The following is a 27,421-nucleotide window of genomic DNA, read 5'->3' as shown; positions in this document are numbered from 1 at the left end:
TATGAAAATATAAAAATTGGTCATATAAAGCATTTTAATTACATACATTTTCGGTATCAATAGAGTCAATAGAGTAAATGAGATTTCACAACAGAATACATTAAAGACACATCAAAATGAAGCAGACACAAGATACTAATGGAAACTCTCTATCAAAGGAAACACAAATAATTGGAAGGAGATAAAAACCTGGCAATGATATTAAGTCATGATTGATTTTGTACCTACCACTTTCTAGCTTGATAGCACCAAGAAGAAGTTTAAAATGTTTTCCAAGATGGTGGAATAGATGGCCAGATTAGAATCAGATCTGCCTGAAAATAACCACCCTTGGTAAGGACCATCTCAGTCTCATTTCAGACAAGATTCAGTTTAATCCCACAAGTTGAACTTACAGGAATTATAAAATGTAAAAACATTTACACATGGAAAATGGAAGACAGTGCATGAACTGAGAAATCATGGTTAACAACATTGATCATATGATATTGGTAAAATATGATATATAATATAAATAAATAATTTTTTTATTACATTGTTTTCCGATGATAGCTTCAGTTGTGATAAGATTAATGATTAGAATGCCATCAAACCTTGCATGTGGCTAAAATGCCAGTTACCTCACTTTTTCTATGCATACACATTAGATGATCCTGTCAGCCGTGTCATATCAAAGACGTTTAAAATGGTACTTGCAGCTTTCCCCTGAAAACATTAATACTGCAAGGAACTGAATGGCCTGGAATCAGTATAACGGTGTGGGTAATGGGTTGGGTACATGTTTTGTGTCTGCCATGCATGCCATGTACCTATGATATTATCTGCGAATGACTTAAGCTGTCGACAATACAACACCACCCTTTTTTGGTCCAACTTTCAAGGTCACGGAATCAAAGGGTTATTGCTTTGTGTTGCTCCTTTGTTATGTTGTTGCTAAGATATAGTTGCATTAATAAGGCCTTTCGAAAATAGCTTCTTTTGTAGTCAAAATGCATCAAAATATTTCTTAAAACCAACATATTGTGTTTGAAAAAATATTCGCTTTTTTTGGAAGGTCACAGGTTTTGGCTGTACCTTTTAGATTAAGAAGAATTTACACGCGATCAAATTACATAATCTTATCATCTTTTTAATGATCAACACTGCATAACATAACATTGCAATATTGTATTCATGGAAGTCTAGTCTCCTCACAGATCTCAAAACCTAGGAGGTGATATGATACAAGGATCACAGGGCGCAACTAGACAGTTCGACCACCGACACCTCGGCCCCTCCAAACCTTGACGGAAACATACACCATTATAGTATATTATTGCTACATTGTCTTGTAATCTACACGCAGTGCACTTCCGTAACAGTATAAAAATTGTTAGATTAGTGGTAATTTAAATACAATCACAACGCTTAGTGTAATAATTTATTCTGTATTACTCTAAGCTTAACAATTGCAACTCTTAATGTAATAAAGATAAGTTTATTACATTAAGCATAACGGTTGCAACGCTTAATGTAACAATTATTACATTAGCGCCGTTATTACATTAAGAGTTGCGTCAAGGTCTATTGGTTAAGAAATTTTGTAACGTTTCTAAACTATTACAATACACTGAAGCTTGATCTGTCGCTTCTGCATAAATCAAAGTTACAAACCAAATTTCACCTCATCAGACAAAACAAAAATGGTTGAACTGACAGAAAGACAGATGGACTGACAGAAGGACAAACTGACAGAAAAGAAACCTACATATATGATCCAAATTGTTTCCATAGTAGAAATTAAATATAAGTACAATGGTTGATAGATAAGTAGTGAGCCTTCTATTGAAGAAGTTAAGTAGAAGTGTCCTTTTTCAGCTCTACTATTCTCTGACTATTTAAAGCTATGTACCCAAAGACTGGTGTCATTTGGTCAGTATATGTCGAGGAGGCAGCCCTCTAAAATAAACAAGGCCTTATGAGTCTTTCAGACCAAATTATTTTCAAAAAAACCCTTTGAACGTTTTGGTTGGTGTCACTTCATCCCTGCGTTGCACTCCGGCTTGCTGCTTTGACTTTGCATCAGCTGAATCATTTGTTAAAACAGTTTTAGTGTTTGTCTGATGATAAGCGTCTTCTTCTACATTAGAACCAGAAGTACAGTTATCCTCATTCTCATCCGTATTACCTGATCGGACAGGAGTACCTTCCTCAATGTCACTGTTGCACCTGGTAGTGTCAGCCCCTTGATGCATAAGAGGAGTTACCTCATTAATACTCTCATCCTCAAAACTGCTCTTTGAGTCTTTCTGTCTTACAGCCGAACCATTAGAAAAAGAGACATTTCCAGCCTTTTTTATATAAACTCCTCCCTCGACTCTATATCGCTCTGCTGCATCTGAAATGACCAGTCAAATATTTCAACTGAGAAAATCATTGAAGCTTTTGAGTGGGTTTAATACTGAGGATATTTGTTTTTTGATGAATAACAGTTATAATTCATCAAATGGGGTGGAAGTTTGATAATTTTTTGTCCAAAAAGAAGAGCAACAGTGAAAAATGTTGAAGTTTCCACCCAACGAGATGAAATAGTATCTTTATTCATCAAGAAACACTAAATATACTCTATTATATTTTTGCAAACCTTTCATTAGTTTAAATTTGGCACCTGTATTTCAAATGTTTCGCATCTTAGTCACAGATCATCAAACTAGTATCCAGTTAATTACCATATAAAATACTGCAATGAAAAGTGAGTTTCCTATAAATTTGAGAAAGATCCATCCAGTACGCTTCCAGAAATAGCGGTAACAAGAATTGTTTACGGACGGACGGACCACTGACGCAGGGCGATTTGAATAACCCACCATCTATTAGATGGTGGGCTAAAAATGTGTTCTCAAGATGTTGGCCATGGATTTCCAAACCCGAAATTAACAAACTTTGGTCAGGATCATACGATCATTTCAGGTAAGTTTCAGCTCAATGAGACATTTAGAACTTGAGAAGAAGTCAAAATGGCTCTCTAGTCACCTTGAATGTATCTGTGGCATGCTTACATCCAAACCATTAGAAAATATTGATGACAAAGAATTTTCATATTTTTTTATGAGAATAAAAGGACCTTCTGCATTTTGAATTCCAAATGATTTTGAATTTTGTACTGCAGTCAAATATTTCAACAAGAATGAGAAAATCATTGAAGCTTTTGAGTGGGTTTAATACTGAGGATATTTGTTTTTTGATGAATGCTAAACAGTTATAATTCATCAAATGGGGTGGAAGTTCGATAATTTTTTGTCCAAAAAGAAGAGCAACAGTGAAAAATGTTGAAGTTTCCACCCAACGAGATGAAATAGTATCTTTATTCATCAAGAAACACTAAATATACTCTATTATATTTTTGCAAACCTTTCATTAGTTTAAATTTGGCACCTGTATTTCAAATGTTTCGCATCTTAGTCACAGATCATCAAACTAGTATCCAGTTAATTACTATATAAAATACTGCAATGAAAAGTGAGTTTCCTACCATTCCATAGGGCTGTTGTTGTTCTAGAAGTTCACAATGTATTCTTGGATAACTTATATTTTCACTGCAAATGCAGTGATCTGATTGGTCAAAAATAAGAAAAAATATCAAGATTTGTTAATATCACAGGAGTGAAAATATCACTTATATTTTCACCATGAAGCATTAAAAAAAATTAATAAAAACAATTGTGACATTCCTATTTCATCAGGAACATTTCTAATATTTTTGTATAATGTCTAGGTTGATTTGGTGCTGTTTTTCAATATTGAGACCAGATTTCTATTGAAAGGTGCTATTCACTTGTATCTTGTGTACATTCTTAAAACCTGAATGAGAAGATATCCAGACAAGATTAAATGGTTCATTAAAATGAAAATTTTAAGACTTGTTTCATCAGTCTTATATAAATGGAGATATCGTAGATTCTGATTTCTATACACGAATCTATCAAGTAAATTAAACCAAGTCCTTCCTCTAGGTAAATAGGAGATCCTGGGGTCACAAAATTCACAATTTGTTCAAGGTCCTTAAGACCCTTGATGGAAGAGTAATCATTTAGCTTGACATCACAGCAGTGTTATACAGTATTTAACATAAATGTCTTACAGTATCTATGATATTACCATTTGACCGAGTAGAAAAAGTCTGTAGTATACGAATGCTTATGAAACATCATTACTGCATATAAAGGATTGCCTCAGTTTGATTTTTAACCTAAACTGAATGCTAATTAAATGATAGGCATTGTGATAAATGCCACTTAGAAGCTGGGAATAATGTGTATTAAAGCTGATATGTACTTGGTGTCATGCGATTTCCATGGTCACCAGGCTTTGAAGTATTGCTTTGAGAGTTGGCCTGGTCATTTCCTGAAAAAGAAAATTGAAAAAATAATTGAAATTATTATAATCAACAGTCACAAACTGTCATACCAAACTGCACTATATCACTACAGAATCAAGAACATGATGAGAGAAAAACCTTTGTCCAAGGTAAACCCTTTGTCCAAAGTTAGGATCTTTTTGAGGAGTCTTCAAAGTAAACAGATATGATTCCTTTATTTTGCTTTAAAAATCACCTCTTCAAAACAACCAGCCCTCAGAATATTTTACTAGAACTTGATCTACATCAACTGATACTGTAGTACTTTTCACATTTAGAAATCACGACACAATCCTGGCACAAACAGTTTTGTTGGCATTGGGCGGATCTTTTCTATTCTTAGTTGTAATCACAACTGTCAATGAATCATGTTGTAACATGTTCAGGATAATCCCTTCAGCCACTTAGTGGCAACAAACTACAACTTAACATATCAAAATTCAAAATAACAGCTGAAGATCTTCATCAAAATCTGATCACATTCAGAATCTGACCTGGATGACAACAAAAAACTCAGCAACCATGCAACCAAAATGTGGAACAAGGACTCATACTGAATATATAACCCTTATACTTAAGATTTCAAATTTTAAACTTGAGAAGAGACAAGAGATCCCAGAGGGATCTTGGCGCCCACCATTTAAGGATTTGTTTTCAGTTCTTGAAGATTTGTTGATTTTTTTTTGTTTGTTACAGGTGTTGTAAATGTTCATGAACTGTTCTTCATTGAATGTACTCAATGATGGCACAAGATATTTTTATTAAGCACCTATTAGCAAATATCATTTGAAAAAGATCCCAAAGTATCAATAGATAGCAGTCAGTTACAGGTGGATAATGGACAATATGCGTGTGCTGTATTACTGTCGACATCCAAGATGGCGGCCTGTGGGCCACCTTGATTTCAAATCAGTCCAAAAAAGGTAAAATGCACAACTAGGGACCAAGGGAAACCAATATCTATGAAATATCAGGAGGATCCATCCAGTACTTCCTCAGATATAGCAGTAACAAGATTTTACTCTCAAAATCCAAGATGGCTGACAGGCAGCCATCTTGATTTCGGATCAGTCCAAAAAGGTATAATGCACAACTAGGGACCAAGGGGAACCTTCATATGAAATTTGAGAAAGATCCATCCAGTACGTTTCCAGAAATAGCAGTAACAAGAATTGTTTACGGACGGACGGACCACGGACGCAGGGCGATTTGAATAACCCACCATCTATTAGATGGTGGGCTAAAAATGTGTTCTCAAGATGTTGGCCATGGATTTCGCACAAACCCGAAATTAACAAACTTTGGTCAGGATCATGTCACGATCATTTCAGGTAAGTTTCAGCTCAATGAGACATTTAGAACTTGAGAAGAAGTTGAAAATGATTACAAAATGGCAGTCGGTAGTCACCTTGAATGTATGATAACACATAAAATGTGGCATGCTCAAGAGAACTATTTCAGAAATGTCTCAAAGTTTTTGAACGATCACGAGAAATATTGCACAAAAGCTTAGAATTCTTACAAGACAGTTGGATGAACTATGGACAAAAAGGACCTTGATGACAAACTAAAATGTAAAATTATACTTAATATATACATGGACAACTTAATGAGAAAGTTGAGTTTTTATTTTGAATTTTGTATTATAGAATTAGGTCATTTTAAGATGTTAACACAAGAATTCCTTTATATAATTATAAACATTGAGGACTTGCAGAAGTTAATTAAAATATTCACTTAACAGATTTTATAAATGTTATTATCCTCTTTGACCTAATAAGTGGACTGTAGGCTTACAAAAATACAACAGTGGTGTGCTAAATAAAACCATGTACAAGGATGAATTTCTATTTGTAATCTGGGTTAAAAAAATACATTTTTTTTCGTTATTTTACATTGATGTAGCTATCAAAAACTGAAGATTGTATTGACAGATTAGTGAGGTATGGAATTTTTTTTTAAGTTTTCATTAGTACATCTATCCTCTTTCTCTGAATTAAGGTGGGCGTGTGCTTATAATGTCAAATATGGTAGTCAGTTATCTACTGGGTATTATTTTCTATATGGCACACCTGAACCTCATAATGACATACACTTAGGACCAAAATTATGATTTCTTAAAATGTTTGTCCTATACTCGACATGCATCTTCTCGCCTGGTGGATTGACCCACATGAAATAAATATCATACACAAAGTTAGCAACATCAGTTGTAAAATTTCACAAATTCAAGAAAAAAATACTTTTATACAAACCTGATGCTCTGCCCTTGGGTACAGGTTTATTTTCTTTTTTGTTCTTTTTTTTCATTTTTTTCTTTTTTCTTCGCACCACAAATATCACAATACCTATAATGCTGAAGATAACAATGATGACGATAACAATGATGACGATAACAGCAATGACCCTGCAACATACGAATGTTGAGCACTCTTATTACTTTATACTTACACTTGTGTTGAATATTGTCTAGATGAAGCTTAGTGAATATTATGTGGCGATTTTGGGTTGCGCAAAGGTAAACAGTCATATGGCAGGTGGGGGTTTGGTGGTGGGAGTTAACACATACCTTACCCTGCTTTGAGAAATCAGGAAAATTCCTGCTCGAGATCCTCATAGTTTTTGGTTTTAGGTAAAATTACATTGATATTAAATTCACTTGTATATTTTATCCAGATTTACATCAGTTGGTAGCAATTAATGATATTGTTTGCTTCATAAGGGTATATTGTAATGTAAAAATGCCACTTCAGCTTCATAAGTGTAACATCTGTTTAGTAAACACAATTTCCTAGGTCATAACAAAGTCAATTTTCAATAAATTAAATTGTTTGAATAAGAATACCTATGTGTTTAACTATATACATGATCACTAACATGCAGGTGTTCTCTTGAATGTACAGAAAGTTAACAGCCATTGCAGAAATTTGAAAATCATACTTGGAGCAACATCATTAAGGTACCAACTCATTATTACTATCATATACAATATGAACCTTTACATATACATGTAATGCTTTTGTTCAGATTTGAATACTGGTAGATTTAAAACTTAATGTATGTACAAAAAAAACTTATATGAAAGTCTGTGTTACCTCATCCATGTTAATTAGAAGGCATGGGAGTAATAAGACTTTTATCTTTTTGTGCAAATCCAATGTTACACTTATTAGTCATAACGTTTAATATCGACAAATATTCACAACACTAAAGAATTAAATACTTCTGGGTTTACAAAATACAAATGTTGTAAAAAAAATGATATATGTAAGTCTATAGTCAGTTATCTATATAATTCTTGGACTGGAGATTATCCTGGGAATTGTATTATGTATTACTAAGTAAAACTTAATGGACAAACACATATGTATTTATTCTATCCTGTTAAGCATTACCCTGATGGAAACATTACTTGGGATATGCCTGATTGCCTAAACTTGTGTTTTTGATCAAATTATTTATAAATAAACATAACCTAAATATATGATTTTCTAATGCTAAGTGTAATATTATTGGAGCTAAAAGCAACCTTTTTCCTGGTGACAGACTATCTAAACTGTACCAGGGGTAAATCACATGTACCTTGACAAAGTATATTTTGTAAGTGACTTTTCATTAGTTTCTGTAACCATATCTCTGACAAAAAACTGTTTATATGGTGGGCACAAAATACTGTCGCTGAATGATTGAAGTACACTGTGTAAAATAGAATACTGTGAAACACTTCATTCCATTCTTTTGCTTTCTTCAGATATCTCAGAAAAGAAAAAAGAGAACTATGATTTAATTGCATGAACTTGAAATTACTGTAATTAAGCAAAGTTTCAAAAATACCATTGAACTGAGCGATACTTTTAGCATTTTGATACAGACTTTTAGAGGCATTACTATGCAAAAATAATATCAAATATAACGGTTTTTATTACATGAACCAAACTCCAGGGACAGGAATACAAAAAAATAGAATAAAAAATATGTTACAGCACAAACATGTATTACACCACTAAAGACAATGTAGATTTTTACTATCTCTATGTGGATGTATTGCAACTATGACTTACAAAGAACATGACTGTCTACCTCAACTCTCTGTATTGCTTTACCAATTTAAGTATGAACTCATTTACAAGGTTCTAATATTTATAGAGTATATAATGAACGTTCCAAGGGAATGGGTGGGGCAGTGTGTGTATGAATAAGATATTGGTATATGCTTACAATCAGAATAAACCCCATCCAGAGTAACCAATTTACAGGTGTGCTAGGGTCAGCTATTGTAAATATCATATGTTGTTAAATAATTAGAATTTATATTTATTTATTTTCTGTGTCTTCGTTATTGCAATGATATAGAAAGTAGAAGGCATGTTGTATGTAATATCCACCACCTGTAACTTAAATCCGTAAGATTTTAGTAATAATGGGACATGTGATCCGAGCAGATTTTTCATCTCGGAATGCTAGTTTCAGCAATGGATTGGAAACGACGTGCTCACATCCATCTGGGAACAAACATAATAAGGTATAACATTATATAATGAATGATGAAGTAGGCCTAGCTGTAGACTCATGCCAGTGAAGCAACGACAACATATTGGAACTCTTCTGTCATGCTGGATTACAACATGAGCACAAACGCCACTTAGCAACAGAGAGTGCAGCCAGCAAACGCCACTGTATATAAATGAGTGATGCTAGATTAGATTACTAAATTTAATATAAACCTGGTGAACAAAATGGTTTTAATGTGAAGAAACAAATAAGTTATCAAAGTATAATGCTATATGTACTTACAAACTAGTATAAACATCTGATTTATCACTTCCCTAGTCAATTAATTATACTGCCCTGACAAATATTGGCGTATTTTCACCAATAATGAACTCATCTGAAATATCAATACATTGTAATATAAACCAATAAACCAAATTTGGTTCAAAATTCACGATAAAAATCTAAATTATTTGACAGAAACAAAGAAATTATCTGTATGACTTTAAAGTGGGCAAGGTCATTCATTTGAACAAACTTTGGCGCCCAGCATGTCACAGGCCATGTATTAGCACTCTGAGCCTTTTGGTATTTGAGAAGAAGTTGTTTAAAGATTTTACATATTTGCACCTTGAAAGTTGTTCAAGGTCATTCATTTAAATAAACTTGGTAGCCTTTCCTCTGTGCATGCTACAGAAGTATTAGCATTTAAAGTCTTTCAACTCAGACAAATATTTAATTTTTTTTACAAATATCAAACTCTGATATTAGGTGATCTTACCGATATAAACTATAAACTTGAAAGTATGGACCGATGTTAACCAATACCAACTTATCTAGGATCTTTTCATAGAAAGCCACAGCAATATAACTGGTTGAAATTTGACAGTAAAAATTAATGGAAATGAAGAAATTGAACATTGAACATGGATACAGATTTTGACTAATATTGAACTAATCCAAGATCTTATTATATTGAATTTGGTTCAAATCTGACAACCCCCCCTTTTTTTTCTAGGGATATATTTACACTCCAGAAGATTGATTGTCGGAGGTGATAAGTACACCTGGAGTTACACTAATTGAGGTTACAGTATATTTACACTCCAGAAGATTGATTGTCGGAGGTGATAAGTACACCTGGAGTTACACTAATTGAGGTTACAGTATATTTACACTCCAGAAGATTGATTGTCGGAGGTGATAAGTACACCTGAAGTTACACTAATTGAGGTTACGGTATACTTACACTCCAGAAGATTGATTGTCAGAGGTGATAAGTACACCTGAAGTTACACTAATTGAGGTTACGGTATACTTACACTCCAGAAGATTGATTGTCAGAGGTGATAAGTACACCTGAAGTTATACTAATTGAGGTTACGGTATACTTACACTCCAGAAGATTGATTGTCAGAGGTGATAAGTACACCTGAAGTTACACTAATTGGGGTTACGGTATACTTACACTCCAGAAGATTGATTGTCAGGACTTTCAGTGGCGATAAGTACACCTGAAGTTACACTAACTGGAGTTACGGTATACTTACACTCCAGAAGATTGATTGTCAGAGGTGATAAGTACACCTGAAGTTACACTAATTGAGGTTACGGTATACTTACACTCCAGAAGATTGATTGTCAGGACTTTCAGTGGTGATAAGTACACCTGAAGTTACAGTAACTGGAGTTGTGGTATACCCAGACAAAGCACTGCTATTCACTGGTGTATTAATCTCATAGGTCACAGATTTTCTCGTTGTCACTGGAATAATATCTTTTGGAGTAGTTTTTGGTGGACTGAAATGATAAATTATGACCACAACGTACTGTTAAGACTGATTGTACAGGTAAAAATTTTCAATTTTACTATAAAATAAAAATTCATGTCTTGTTTGGTTTCTTTTCTTTTCATAATATCAAGTCTAAAGGAGACTTCTTTTAAAAAAGAAACTTTAGTCAACGAAACAAATGAAAATGACAAAGAAATTTTCCCATGCCATGCTTTACTCACTGTTTCCTAACTTATTTGTTGTCAGTAAAATGAAATTCTACAGTCTGTGAATTTCAGTAGAATTCCACACTTTGTTTGTTTTTTTAGTTACTAATTTAGTTACCTCAAATATCTCAAATTATGAAAATTAAACTAAAAATGATTACCTTAAAATTGCTCATCATTGATTTATTTTAACAATACCGGGGTAATTTAATTGAAGATTTGAAACATTCAACTGTCAATGAGGTCAATTTCAACATGCTTTGAGTGTTAAACAAGTTTAAAAACAGAAAACGAGATTTATATAACAAGAGAGCCATACATCATCTGACAATCAATAGACAGACCAAAACAATTGCTGATGGTGGTGTTACATTGCTAGAAGTCAAAGTATCAGAAAAACATAAATGATGGCTTTTGTTTATTGAAATATTAAAAACAGTTGTACAATCATGTTTCATAATTATTACTGTGGCTACCATGCTGAAGCTTTTGACCAGGCTGAAAAATAGCATATCATCTGCTCCTTTTCCTTAACAAATTAAACTGAGAATATTTTTTTTTCTCAATGTCTACTGTAAATGAAAATTGAAAAGTAGTTCAGGCTATTTATTCAAGATGAGTTATGCTGGATAATGGACCAAACTAAAAACGAGATTTGATCAGGCCAGTCTCAGGATCACTTAATCATTGCCACTCCCTAATAATGTTTCAGATCAAATTTGGGTGACATCAACCCAAGAATTAGGAATGAGTAGCTTTCTGTAGCAAAATTTCGCCTAACTTCCTCTTTTGTGGCTGTCTCTGAATGTAAGAATCAAATGCCCTGCTCAAATGATATCTCAGGCAAAATGTGAATGAAATGTAATGTGGGAGATGATATCCGGATAACATAGAAATGTTTAAAATAAAACCAAGGACAATAACTCTTTCAAAACAATGTGAATGAAACTGCTGTGTAGGAAAACATGCCTTCATGTCATGGTGATTTAAGCCTACTGAGTTTGAAAGGAATCATTTGAAAACTGATTAACTTCATACCTGATAAACACAAAAACAACAAAGGGCAGTAACTCTTCCAAATACAGTAAAATCCCATTTCTATGCAGGAAAACACAACTTCATGTCAAAGTAATTTATTTTACCATGATTAAAAGAAATTGGTTGAAAACCAAGAGAAGAAATCTCCAGGTAGAGATCAACCATGAACACACATTGTCAATGAATGAGGTATCAAATAGTATACTCCTTGATCAGTCCGTTTTATCAATGTTCTTTAGTTTTGATTAACTGATAATTTCCATGTATGGAATTTTACTACAAGAGATCCCTGTGGGATCTTGGCGCCCACCATTTAAGGATTTGTTTTCAGTTCTTGAAGATTTGTTTATTTTTTTTGTTTGTTACAGGTGTTGTAAATGTTCATGAACTGGTCTTCATTGAATGTACTCGATGATGGCACAAGATATTTTTATTAAGCACCTATTAGCGAATATCATTTGAAAAAGATCCCAAAGTATTATCAGATAGCAGTCAGTTACAGGTGGATAATGGACAATATGCTTGTGCTGTATTACTGTCGACATCCAAGAGGGCTGCCTCTGGGCCACCTTGATTTCAAATCAGTCCAAAAAAGGTAAAATGCACAACTAGGGACCAAGGGAAACCAATATCTATGAAATATCAGAAGGATCCATCCAGTACTTCCTCAGAAATAGCAGTAACAAGATTTTATTCTCAAAATCCCAGATGGCTGTCTGTCAGCCATCTTGATTTCGGATCAGTCCAAAAAAGGTACAATGCACAATTAGGGACCAAGGGGAACCTGAATATGAAATTTGAGAAAGATCCATTAAGTACTTTCCAAGAAATAGCGGTAACAATCTTTTAAATCCAAATCCAAGATGGCCACCTGTCAGCCATCTTGAATTTGAATCAGTCCAAAAAAGGTACAATGCACAACTAGGGACCAAGAGGAAACTGCATGTGAAATTTAAGAAAGATCCATCAAGCACTTTCCAAGAAATAGCGGTAACAAACTTTTACTTCCAAAATCCAAGATGGCCACCTGTCAGCCATCTTGAATTCGAATTAGTCCAAAAAAGGTACAATGTACAACTAGGGACGAAGGGGAACCAACATATGAAATTTGAGAAAGATCCATCAGAATTGTTTACAGACGGACAATGGACCACGGACGATAATGGTGGGCTAAAAATGTGTAAAATTTATCACTCAAGACATTGTAAATTCCCTAGTACAACAAAATATAACATGCAGAGAGCAAGTCACAGAGAATGACAGTAAAATGGCTATGTTCATATTATTTCAACACTTTCAAATGATAATTAAATGTTGATTAATATTATTATCCTTGTATGTTGTTCTACAAATCCAATTCCCTAAAAAAATAATTAATAAACACAAGTATTGATTCCACTTAGCTAGTTCATGTAGGGTATCCTCTCCCTTAATATGTGCCATTCTGTAATTTTGTTTTACACACACAAAAAAAGTTTTCCATTTGAACAGTGGTCGAGTTTTCTATGACAAAGTGAAATGTAAATTTTATAAGAAATGTCCAATAAAATACTCATGACATCACATAGCAGATAGCACCACAAATCCTTCTGGTATTGTATCATGTCAGCATTGATAATGTCCCAACAGAAAGCGGTATCAACACAAGGGAGACAACCGTTTGACTAATGTCGGATAGAGTCATGTGTCAAGGTAAATATTGGCAAGTGTGACACCTCTTCAACAATTACAGGGGAAATATATCATTTTAGTTTAAGGTACACAGGCTATTTAAGGGATAATGTTACAGGGAATATATGTACAGTCTGGACCAAACAATCAGTTTGAATTGGGTGTATTTAAGTAATGAAGGTTCAAGGAAGTAGGATTTTATTTGATTTTATGTAATTTTATTCTTAAATACTGAAATTAAGCGGAATTCCCTCTCTCAAAGGTTATGCACTAGAAAGGTTTTTAGATATGACTACAATATGGTTACAATATACCACAATGTGACAAATATTGCATAACAGTATATGTACCTCAGGATCAGAAAATTCAGCTTTGCACAGCAAATGAGATTTCTATATTTCATGTACAACTGATTCCCTTCAAGGTTAATGATTGTATGTAAGGTATAACTTTGTCTTACAATTCTACATGTTGAAGCCTTACATTAATTTGAAAGGGAGATAAATCCTACTGCTTTAACCCCTAATGTTATTGAGTACCTGGGTGTGATTGGTCTACATCCACAGTCCTGCTGTAGAATTGACCCATAGGAACAGGTCTTCTTCTCACAATTGCATGGGTCTGTACCACAATATTGATATTTGAGGTCACACTTGCACCATTGCGGGCAAGCACGTGGATTTATAGTTGTTGACTTCACCTTCGATACTATGGTAACATCTGTAAAAGATTAATTTAAGAAGCATTTAATGTTACTCAGTCAGATCTTTAATAAAGAGTAAATTTTCGACAAAAAAAATCATCGATTTTGTTCTTGCTGTAGTTTTAATGCATTGTAGAATTATCAAGAGTAAATTAAAACGTTATCTACCCCATTGAAGATTTATCTTGAGAATTAGGGAGTTAAGCTCTTATATAAGACACAAAATCAAACAGCCCCTGAAAAACATCCAGGTCAGGAAATTGGAAACAAAGAATTAAAATTTAGACCAGATTTCAATTTTTTCAATCAAATCATATCTTATCACTTTTCAAAATTATACCTCGTGTGTTATAATTAGTTTTAATTGCAAAAATTAATATACATTTATTTGAACAAAATAACAGGAATAATCAGAGAGTGAAGTGAAACTTTGTTGCCCTTTGACAATATACATGCTGACATCTCAGGCAAGAAATCACACTGAATCAATGCTAATTAAGGAAAATTTCTAAACCACTACCCATGTTTAATGTTGATGTTAACCACATGGAGCCAATATCTTATCAATAGTTATATGTGCCATCTCTGGCTATATTCCAACAATTAAAATTGTAAGAGAAACAAGACTAGTTAAAATAGTAACATGGTTGGAAATTGTCTGGTTTGGGTCAGGCTGTTTACAATGACAATAAGACGATGGAGTTTGATTCTACTCTCAATTTCTGGGCCATGAAGACAATGGGAAAATCAGAAGAAAACAAGTAAATGGGGTTAAATATACATAATTGAGTACAATTTGTTGCCAAAACATAAGTATATGTATAACTTGTGTATTCAATAAAAAAACAGTATTATGAAAGAGTGATATTAACACATATTAAGTGATAGAGTCAGCAGATCAACAGTCACCATCATCCTACTAAACAATACCATCGTATTTCTCTGTTGATAGTCATAAAACATGTTTATACTCATTTCCTACAATAGACAGCAGCAAATAAATGACTACATACTAATTTTCAAACCTTACAGTTCTTAGTAAAGTAAGCACTTCCAGCCCTGTTCCCAGAAAACCTTCATACACAAAGGACTAACCCTGAACTACCTCTAGTAGTGACTGCGAAATTTGAAGTGAGCACAGAAACAGCTTAAATGTAACGAGATCATAGAGGGATCTCTGCCCACCAATAGGATCTTTATTAGTTCTATATCAATTGGATCTAATCCTGTTTTTTTTCTTCTTTTAAATTGATTACATTTGCTTTTTTCTTATTAGTGTCAAAACTGAACATGCACAGTTAGAGAATAAGGGCAATAATCATATGAAATTTTTAAATGATCAATACTTAAGCCCACCATGTGATAAGAAAATTGTTCAAGGACTGACAGACATATTAAAGGACAGGACACAGCACATCATAAACATCCAAATGTAATTTGAAAAACTACTTCTTAAGAAATTGTGATTAAAAATTTGTTAACAATACACAACAAAGACAAAGGTTAATTTGAATAGCCCATCATCTGACCATAGTTGGCTAATAATGCAACATACTTTTTACACACAAAGGGCTGACACAGGGTGTGACCGTCTCTGAAGTTGTTGCATCTAGAAGGAAACTCCCTTCTTTACAACGAGAACAAGTATCATTGCCATAATTTTGTTCACAAACCAACACTTCAAAATCTACATAAAAAACAAAAGAAGACATTTTTAAAAATACAGTAAATTCAGAGTGGACAGTGTCTTATACCTTTAGCAGTGACTTGGTAAAAATTAGTGGTTACTTTTTTCTATATATCTTATGGTTACTAATTTGTTGTTGTCTTGATTCATGTTATTTTATCATTGAAAGTTGTGTATTCAAGTTAGTATCTACATTACAGAGTATCCCAATTTAATGGAAAATATTTTATCTTTGATAATTTTTCACTGAAATACAAACATTGTATAAAGGTTACATATATTTTTTTTCATTGTTCTTTATATATTTTTCCTGTACTCACCAATTTCACATGATGTCACACCACAACACAATCCATTTTCATGTATGATGTAGTGTGGAGACAGGCATCCTGTCAAACTGGCTGTGAAACAGGTGGGTAATATCTAGGGAAATAAATCAATGATATTTTAAAAATTTATTAGCATTATTGTTTAGGCCTTATCAAAAAAAAAAAATAGGTAAATAAATAAATAGGAGGAGTCTATAGTAAATGCACTATATTGAAATTCCACAATTAAGCAAATATCAAAATGAATGAAATGTCTTTGTACTTAAAATATCTAACTATAAGCACTGGTAGACATGCACATTATAATATTCAAACTGGTTCTGTAAGGAAAAATATTGCTACAGACTGAATATTGCTACATTTAAATTCTTAGATTTTTATCACTTTTCAGCAAATAAGTGTAGTGGTGAAATTATGTATCAGTGATTAATGCTATATAGAAACAAAACAACAAATAATTTACACAATCTGTGCAACACTGTATAAGATTAATGATAAAAGATATATGTTTACAGTAGGCAATAAGATATTGAGACATTAATCCCCAAACATATAATCTAGTGACATTAAATACATATTTATGAATAAACTAACAATAAGCACACGGCTTTTAAAAAATTCTGCCTTCGATGCAAAACTTAATATCAAATATCAATACTGTCTACATACATGAGAGAAATATGATTAGGAACACAACATGTTGTTTCGTTTGGTTTCACATCAAAATGATGTAAACAATCAACTCATTGTATTTTGAGATCTGGATGGAAGTAGATATATCAGAGGTTTGCCTTTACATTATAACTCAAATCAGTATTCTCACCATAATCTTCAAAATTCCAAAGTTATGTCACTAAAGAGAGAAACTGATCATAACCCCTGGAGTACTAAGGATGTCTTTTTGATTTGATTAACATTTTATATATACAAACATATCAGTACTAATTGGCCTTATCAACATATAGGACTACTTAACAATGATGATACATAACATTTAATCCTTGAATTACATCAAACTGGTATCTCATCTCTCATTCCCTTATCTGATAATAATATCACAATATCTCACATGATCTGTGATGAGAGAATGAAATTTTTCATAACTGAATGCCATATACATCCTCGCTAGGACTCATAATTTCACACACACACACACACACACACACACACACACACACACACACACACACACACACCCCAAACACACACACACACACACACACACACACCCACACACACACACACACACACACACACACACACACACACACACACACATACACAAAAAATGGAAAACTTGATATATTTCTGAGAACAACAGATATATTTATCAATGGCCTGCTGCAAATAAGTGCAAGGGGCCATTTCATATTTAATCATAACCATATTAAATCAAAGTAGGTATGAAAGGCCTATAAATCATAACACAACATTGCTTAGACAGAAGAGCACCTGCATCTGTAAGCCTTCTTCAGATGACAACAGGCTTACAACAAAGTACAGACAATCGGCTGGTTAAGTACAACAATCTAACTTCAGAGACAAGAAACAAAGTCCTAATTTACCTTAATAGATAACCTCAGATTGTACTTAAAGTACTGTACAAGTACAGTACAGCATCACATATTGTTTTGTGACTTGTGCTGTGTCAACTTTGATAAGCTATACCATGTTTGATATTTCTCTCACCACAAATATGTTGAGCATCACCAGTAAAATTTTATTGAGCCATCCATCTGGAAAATAAAACAATATATATACACAGGGACATTTATGATATCATATAGACAAGATACACAGAATAGTGTTTGCCTATTATTGCACTTGATAGTCTGTAGTGCTAAGTAATCATCTGGGCTTTGCAGATTAGTATTAAATTAAGTACATGTATCTTGGAAGGAAAAGTTAGATAATGTTATAATATGGAACTGCAATAACACAGAGGTGTCATATATAATGACTCATGTTTATCAGGAGAGGTGCCATGGAAACCAGGACGATACAAGAATGCTGTATACAATGACTTATGTTTATCAGGAGAGGTGTCATGGAAACCAGGATGATACAAAAATGCTGTATACAATGACTTATGTTTATCAGGAGAGGTGCCATGGAAACCAGGATGATACAAAAATGCTGTATACAATGACTTATGTTTATCAGGAGAGGTGTCTTGGAAACCAGGATGATACAACAACAAGTAACTTAAGTGGGCTAGATTGTCCATGTATATACAACCCTGAGACTACAATTTATTATGGACCACATATAGTACAACAACATAAGGTATCTATTTCATGGATTTTTTTCTGATATTTTACAAAATTGATAACCTTTAATCAGACCAGGGACTTTTAAAGAGATTCTTAGAGAATTTGGACATCTTTAATATACCTGGGGCTTAGAAGTATCAAAGCTATTATGAAGTTTCATAATGTTATGTGGATTAAAAAAAATCATACATTCAATATAGAATTTTATTCACTTACAGACCCTAATAAATAACAGGTATACATATATTTTATACTAGAGATGAGATCTATCTTTTACCTGTAATATTTTTTTTCTTTAATCTATGTTTCCTTTGTGCCTTTGGTTTAGTTGAGCTGTGATTTCCATGGTGGATGGTCTGCAGCTGCATATATCTCTCTACATGTGGATCAGGTCTAGACTGACAACATATACACAAATGTATGAAACACTGGATGGACTGCAGCAGCATACGTCTCTCTACATGTGGATCAGGTTGTGTAGGCTGTCAACACAAGAGACCTAGGTATAGTATATAACAGAGACCTAGGTATAGTATATAACAGAGACCTAGGTATAATCTATAAGAGACCTAGATATAGTCTATAACAGAGACCCGCCTAGATATAGTCTATTACAGAGACCTAGATATAGTCTATAACAGAGACCTAGATATAGTCTATAACAGAGACCTACCTAGATATAGTCTATAACAGAGACCTAGATATAGTCTATAACAGAGACCTAGATATAGTCTATAACAGAGACCTACCTAGATATAGTCTATAACAGAGACCTAGATATAGTCTATAACAGAGACCTACCTAGATATAGTCTATAACAGAGACCTAGATATAGTCTATAACAGAGACCTACCTAGATATAGTCTATAACAGAGACCTACCTAGATATAGTCTATAACAGAGACCTAGATATAGTCTATAACAGAGACCTAGATATAGTCTATAACAGAGACCTACCTAGATATAGTCTATAACAGAGACCTACCTAGATATAGTCTATAACAGAGACCTACCTAGATATAGTCTATAACAGAGACCTACCTAGATATAGTCTATAACAGAGACCTACCTAGATATAGTCTATAACAGAGACCTACCTAGATATAGTCTATAACAGAGACCTACCTAGATATAGTCTATAACAGAGACCTACCTAGATATAGTCTATAACAGAGACCTACCTAGATATAGTCTATAACAGAGACCTACCTAGATATAGTCTATAACAGAGACCTACCTAGATATAGTCTATAACAGAGACCTACCTAGATATAGTCTATAACAGAGACCTACCTAGATATAGTCTATAACAGAGACCTAGATATAGTCTATAACAGAGACCTAGATATAGTCTATAACAGAGACCTAGATATAGTCTATAACAGAGACCTAGATATAGTCTATAACAGAGACCTACCTACCTACCTAGATATAGTCTATAACAGAGACCTACCTAGATATAGTCTATAACAGAGACCTACCTAGATATAGTCTATAACAGAGACCTAGATATAGTCTATAACAGAGACCTACCTAGATATAGTCTATAACAGAGACCTACCTAGATATAGTCTATAACAGAGACCTACCTAGATATAGTCTATAACAGAGACCTACCTAGATATAGTCTATAACAGAGACCTAGGTATAGTCTATAACAGAGACCTAGGTATAGTCTATAAGAGACCTAGAAATATTCTATAATCTGTTATATACCTACAATATAGACCTGATCATGCTGAGTGGTTCACAAAACTGCTTACTTGTCTTTGATCAATTTGATCTCTCTTCCTTGTCACTGTGAAATTGTTGTCTGACTGCCCAGCTTCCAGCTTTTTTTTACATTTAGAGCAGTGAATATCAACACCTATCAATAAAAAATAGTGTCTATGCAGAAGATTGTCATAAGGATGTCTTCAAGGAAGTTTTCAAGTATCATTCTAATTGAAAATAATAACAATGAATAATAATAGTCTTTATTTATACTTGATAACAAATTTGAGTCAATGACTCATATTACAATTTGGTCAAGTTTTTACTAAAAAAAAACAATATTTACAAAAAAAAATCAATAATTGAAACCTGTTTTTATCAAATCTAAATACTGAGAGGGTTTACATCAGTTGTAGTCCTGAAGAGGTAATAACAGCTTTTCTGAATTAGGTTTCCTTACTTGTCATAGTAAAGAATATGTGTTTTAACTGATTTTGGCAATTACAGGATGCCAGAAACAAATGACTGTACATGAACAGTTTATTCTGCATGTACAGTATGTTATCTTAATTTTTTTGATACAGTCTTTGCAAATATGAAAATTGATGACCTGGAAAATATTAAGTTGCTAGATTTTAAAATTGAAGTCTAAATGAATCAAAAGTGATGTACAGAAGAACACTGAGTAAAGCCTGTGATAATATCATTAACACGGTAGCAGTTAATATACAGTCAGTTATTGGTGTTTGTTGTGAGAATGGAAATTACCTGTTAAATAGAAACCACCAGATACGAACTGGTCTGCTGTTTGTTCTGGCATACTGAGAAAAATATGTCCTCAATGACCTGGACAGCAATAACACCAACGAAGGAACTGATGTAGACAGAAGTGTTTGTCCCTTTAATTAATTATGGTGGTTGCTCCTCTGGGACATCCCTGGAAGCAAATTTGAGAGCTTAATCTGAAGTTACGTTATGTGGATAGAGAGTACTCACCCCTTCCTATCCTTTTGAATACTCATCTGTCCATTTCATCACTTGTAGTACCAAAAACTGTTAGGAAAATTTAGTAAATTGCTCAAAGTTATTATGTGTGTGACAGTTTGTGAACCAACTCACATGTTCCCTCAGAGGGTCATCATTTGGCTCCCAGTTTTGCAGCTTTTCTTCACAGTGGTAACGCACTCGCCTTTCACCTAGCCGACCGGGGTTCGATTCCCGGAACGGACGTGAAAAGGTAAGGGGTCACCTGCCCGACCACGTGGGGTTTCCCCGGGTACTCCGGTTTCCTCCCACAATAAGACCCCTCGCGTGCTTACATCCGGGCCAACAAGAGTGATTAGTATATGTTGACATAACTTGTTTCGTAATTGTTGTAAAATAAATAAAGTTTATATTTATATATTTATAGTAAAATCTCCAAAGAGTACCTGTAAAACCAATGACTCCCCATCAACGTGGTCAGTATACTGATATCTTTAAATCCAAAAATGTTTGATATATCAGGATAACATTTGTAATTTAATATTAGTTGATGTTTGATGAAAGATTTTAACAAGAGACTCACAGATCACCACTCTTCATATAATGATTGTTGTTTTTTTTTGTAACCCAACATCAGAATCATAATGTTAGCAGAATTTCTACTACCTATGCCAACAGACAGAAAAACTGAAGACAAAATAACCCTGTTCTTCAAGCACCAGAAGCATCTGAATTTTCATACTATTGCAGAGCTTCAGATGATTTTGCATTTACATGGGTCATTGGGCCCATCTAGCCCAAAAAGTAGGGGTCATTTTTCAAAACCATGGGACAACAATTCTGAATGATAAATAAAGACATAATTTTAACCTATGACTATATTTTCTTTATTTATTCATTTTACAGAGAAGATAGTTCTTCATTTTTTTAATCCTCCACAGCTGGACTGCCCTTCCAAAGTCAAACTTACCCAGCTCTGACCCACTCACACAAACACGCATTAATTTGTCACATGTCTCTGGGGAGATGCTTGCCCTTTCAGCTGTGGTGATATAATTCTGAACACCAAAAGATATTTTACAATCAGCTGTATGTGTGGGACTGGTGAGTGCAAGGGCAGCTAACCTTATCAAATTTGGAAATTTTTCTTTGTGGTATTGATGGATGAGAGGCCCAGAGATCCACCATCACGTCTCTCGGAAACATTTCTGCTAGCACTACTTGCTTACACATCTGCCATTCCTGTTTCGTTGCCTCTCCTTCTATATAGGGTCCTACTACCTTTCTCTCATCCATACCATTCACTGTCCACTCATGCACCTTCTCTGTTCCAAACTGGTCAATCAGCACTTGCAATTTTTCATTTCCCCACTCACATAACTGTTTCCCTTGGCCTAAATGTAATAGGGTTAAGTTTTAGGTAATTTTGGCCGCCGTTGTCTAGCGTCGCGCCGTTTGGATTTCCGCGTCGTCTGTGATCGTTATAAATGTATGTATATATGTTGCGTCTATATGTTTAGTTTGCCCATGTGACGTAGTGTGTCTACGTATGTCCAGTTATTGTCTCGTTTTCGTTCTTTGGTCTTTGTCTGTATTTGGCGGGTTTTCAGTGGACAAAGGGGACATTGACCATTACGGACGATTGAAACCTCCGTCCAGATTATGAACACCTTGCCCCGTAAATTGTAAGTCATATTTTATATATTGCTTTGAAACATCGATTATTGTATTATATATCTTGTTTAACATCATTTGTAATGATGTTATTAATTTATCAAAATCCATGTATTGTATACACTAATAATACTGCCGATCTTACCGTCGGTTTGAAATGGGTAGCTTTATATATTTGTAGTAAATATAAAATGACCCGTATACTGTGTAACTATTTATATATGCGTTGTTTTAATTACAGTAATCATCTACGATCCCAATGATATCAGTCATTTGTCTACGATCATAATGAGCCCTATGTTACTTTAGGACCCTTGACCCATTGTTGGGGTAGGTTTTCACATTAAATATTGTTTATTAAATAATGTTCTATTAAATGATTAAATAACGTGTAACGTACCGTAGCAATAGTGTGTCGCTATATTCCTTTTTTTATGTTGAACTAAGTATTTGTATTTATATAATATAAGTAGGTATCCATGTACATTGTGGAACAATTAAACTCTCTTTTGAGATAATTACCACTGTGATATTATCTGTAATGTATATTACGTGTGATATTTAATGTATTGTAAGGGATCGTATTTATGTGTTTTATGTATGTTATGTTGTAGGGTCTTTAGGGTTTAACCTAATAAACATCTGGAACCGGACCTGGTGTTCGCCCTCATTATTTTTTATAAAACAACCAAATTTACATAAACTTGAAATTGGGTGCATACTCAACACACCATACACAGCTAGAATGTATGTATGTGGGAATCCATCTGATAGATTTTCATTAAATTTTCAACAAATTTTGCCACAAGTGTTGAAGTACAAATTTTCCTAGCCATACCATCACCTTTCGGATCTTTCCTTTTATCAATTCCCTCGAATTATGTGAGGAGGGCGGGGAGACTTCTTTGAACAGAGGAAAGTGCTTCAAAAAATGATAACCATCGAACCTGGTAAACCTCCCTGACTTTCAGTGTTGGAAGTTCTAGCACCTTTTGGATATTTTCAAGAGTTTGAACTTTTGCAGATGAATGTTTGAAATAATAAAACAAGTCAGTAAATGTCTGTTGAAACTCTTTCAAAGTTGCAAAGATTTCTGTACATTGGCTGCTCACCAAGACAAGCATGTGCGCAAGACAACGTACATTTACAGTCATGCTTGGAGAGGAGGCTACCACAAGCCTTGTGTTCGCAACATTTTTTCTTGAGGTTTGGGGTCACCTTATCTTACCAACAAGAGAGTGAATGGTTATTTTTTCTCTTACATTGCTGATTGTGTTAGGTACCAGTGTGTGTTTTTGTTGTCCCTGTGCTTGGCATAGTAGACATGATTGAATTGTTGACGTGATGTCAGTGAATTGCTACTGTTATGTAATATTGTCCTAATGTTCATTGTTCTTGACAGCTTTTATTGAGTTTGTCCTTTTATAGCATCAATTACTACAACTGCAGTTTAGATGGAAATGTATGACTTGTATGTGGAATGAAATTCAACATTTTATGCAGTTTTGATTGAGACGCATGATTTGTATTTGGAAATTAAATTAAACATTTATATCTGTTCACAAAGCATTCAAATTCATATCAGAAACTGAAATATTCCTTACATCATACTGTACTTCATTTAAATAATATACTATAAACACATAAAACCTAATGTTATACATTTCTTAAATGACTATGTACATGTAAAGTGATGCTACCCGAACTGGAACACTTTTTGAATAAAATTGTTGAAGTTTTCAAACCAGTGCTTGAATTTTGTATTTTTTCTTGACATCTCACAAATACCTTCAGCTTTCATTTCATGCTTCGTTTTGTTACGTCAGCAGCTTCCACATCTATAAAATGAACACAGAAAGGCATTCAAAGATTTAGTAATAGTAACGTGTTTCAACAGGTAGGTGTACACAAAATGGAATGACTGTTATATTCAGGTCAGTTATAGAAATAAATGACATAATTTTTATAATATTTTTCTTCATGTAATAAAAGTTCGCAAACTTTCTCATTAACCTTAGCCTTTTACCTCCAAAAACTATTAATTTCAGCCGTACTTTTCAATGTTCAAATGTGACGTAATGTTTGTGTTATTGTCACATGATCACTTCGTTTATATATAGAGATGTCAAATGATTCACAATATAAAATATACGAACTCGTAAAGATGTCATAAATACATATTTCTTATTTTAAATAGTTTGTGTTCACTTCCATTTTTTGAAAAAAAGTCAAATATTTGAGTAGAGTTCCATATTTGCGAGTATCACGTACAGATCTAAAAACATTTCATAAATACGTAAGTAATCATAACATCACAGCAGAATAAACAAAATTAAATTATTTCGAATCTAACGTCCATTAAATACCTACCCCTTCGTATCATAATAGCAAACGAATAACCTCAGGTGTGTTTTTCCTTCTTACGTCGACTTCACACCAAAAGTGGAACTTACCAGTCTGTTAAAAAACTCCTAGTCTCGTGACGTCACAACTCTACCCATAATGCTTCCGTCCGCCATCTTGTAGGTCAAAGTTATTTCTATAAATATTCATCGTGGTAGCATTATTTGGACAAACTAAACAAGCTATTTCAGCTATGGTAAACGTTTGTGTCGTGTACGACTGTCACAACCGTTCTTCCCAGGGTGTTGTTAAACGTTCCTTTCATGCGATTCCGGCTATTATCACAACACAAGGCGAGAAGACGCAATATTTTTCGACAGAGCGTATATTTTATGTATACAAAACAATGGTTACTTTTCTAGACATTTGTGTAGCCCTGAAAAGGGCTGTTTTGGTTATTTTATTATGCAGTTGGTTTGCATAAAATTCTTCTGATCCTGTTGCCATACTTGATGATTCCTGTGTTTCTTCTATCTGATGTGGGTGTCTGTAAGTGGACCTGGTCTGGTAAAAAATCTTTTGGGTACTTGATGTCATCGAATGTGATGAAGTCAGTGCAAATTTTCTTCTTTAGGAGCTTGTTTACTTGTTTTCTTTGTCTGTCAAAGCTGTCTTTTGTTAACCCCGGAGATTTTGTGAAGTTTTGTGAAGTGACTCTCCCGTCACAAACGAGATTTTCGGGCATCGGTCACAAACACCGAGTGGAATTGATGCACTCGGAACTCCTCGAATGTGACTACCGCCACATGCCATTTGTAGGGGTTTTATCATACTGATTACTAATATGTCTATTAAATGTCAATCAAATATACATCACTAGGTAAAAATTTAAAAACATATTTGACTATGGTAGGACTTTGATTACGAAATGCTTAAGCGAAACAAGACGAGGATATAAGGGACGTGACTCTTACAGAACTGTTATTACAGAACCTGTATCATAAGGCACTTAAGCAGTGTCTTTCTGATTTTTATACTACTATTGTTTATCGGATAATGTACAGTTTGTTGAAAGTATATTATATTTTATTTATGTACTCAAACTTTATATCTATTTTGAAATAAGTACTATATGTTGACTACAGTTCTGTTTTAGACATGATTCACGTGCCTACTTTATTTTTGGGAATTAATTGAAATTTTTAGAATATCGGGAAAGTAATGTGTGAATGATATTTAAGTGGGAATTGCGTATTTCAAGAACAAAAATGGTTCTTTTCGTGATTTTTTGTAGCTCTGAAAAGAGCTGTTTGCGTAAATGATGTTGAAATATCAATTGATCAGAGCTGATAATACCGTAGGTGTCTTCTGGCGCTATGGAAATACTTCTGCATCCCCTTCTCGTTGTAGTGAACTATATCTTCAGAATAATCTTTCGGGTAAGATGGCTGGTCCATCTTTAACTTGTCTTTTATTTTCTAAGTTTCTTGTTGATGGCACGTCTTTGTTTGTCGAAGTTTTCAAACGTCAGGCCATTGCTGAATTTGCCCCGTCTGAAAATCTCTTGCATCAAAATTTGTTTTACGCCGCTTGAGTGGAGTAGGTCTGTCAAATTATCGCAGGAAAACTGTTTGGAGACATTGATATAGACAAGACCGCTAGTATTTCCCAACGTTTATCCTGACGACTCTTTACCGATCACCGTTCCAACAATATTGGAGTTCAAAAGGGTAGGGGTCGGTAAAGATGGACAAATTGTTTATATAGACTTCGAATTCAATGTCCACAAGATTTGACTAGTAAGATCTCATTGAACATTTATGAAAATAAATTAATTTTGTCTGTTGTCCTTTCATCAACAAATATCAAATGTAGAAAATGAACAAACTAACGACTATTTACATGAGAACACTTGAAAAGTTTGTGGAGTCAGAGGTTACAAGCACATGACTCGCCGTAGAGATTGGTCTTTACTACCAGTCTTACACACACATGATAACTTAGTATAGTCTTTGAACCAACTAGGTGGTTTCACAACGCGACCACTTGCTGTTCTCACATTGTTCGAAACATTATTAGCAGCCGGTACAGATTTTGGAACATCGGAGACTTGTTGTTTC

At 33.9% G+C, this 27,421-nt stretch overlaps 1 protein-coding gene across 2 annotated transcripts; it reads right to left on the bottom strand.

Annotated features, from left to right (window-relative positions):
- On the bottom strand, positions 1-26,031 carry LOC132547064 (uncharacterized). Of its 2 annotated transcripts, none has more exons than XM_060210817.1 (12): positions 25,412-26,031; positions 24,747-24,796; positions 21,069-21,237; positions 20,351-20,454; positions 18,865-19,069; positions 18,004-18,050; positions 16,306-16,408; positions 15,854-15,985; positions 14,135-14,315; positions 10,511-10,687; positions 6,652-6,803; positions 1-2,377 (listed from the first exon to the last, which is right to left on the bottom strand). In XM_060210817.1, exons 3-12 carry the CDS (start codon positions 21,118-21,120, stop codon positions 1,983-1,985), a joined length of 1,548 nt encoding a protein of 515 aa, XP_060066800.1. In that variant the 5' UTR covers positions 21,121-21,237; positions 24,747-24,796; positions 25,412-26,031; the 3' UTR covers positions 1-1,982. The 2 variants fall into 2 exon arrangements, with proteins under 2 accessions (XP_060066800.1, XP_060066799.1); XM_060210816.1 differs by lacking the exon at positions 25,412-26,031 and adding an exon at positions 25,329-25,384.
- Positions 26,032-27,421: the final 1,390 nt, after the last annotated feature.

This window comes from Ylistrum balloti, unplaced genomic scaffold (assembly GCF_031769215.1).
Source record: "Ylistrum balloti isolate Yb309-2 unplaced genomic scaffold, AGI_CSIRO_Ybal_v1 Utg369932, whole genome shotgun sequence".
In the NCBI taxonomy this organism is placed as follows: Eukaryota; Metazoa; Mollusca; class Bivalvia; order Pectinida; family Pectinidae; genus Ylistrum; species Ylistrum balloti.
This window is presented reverse-complemented; position numbering and strand designations above follow the sequence as displayed.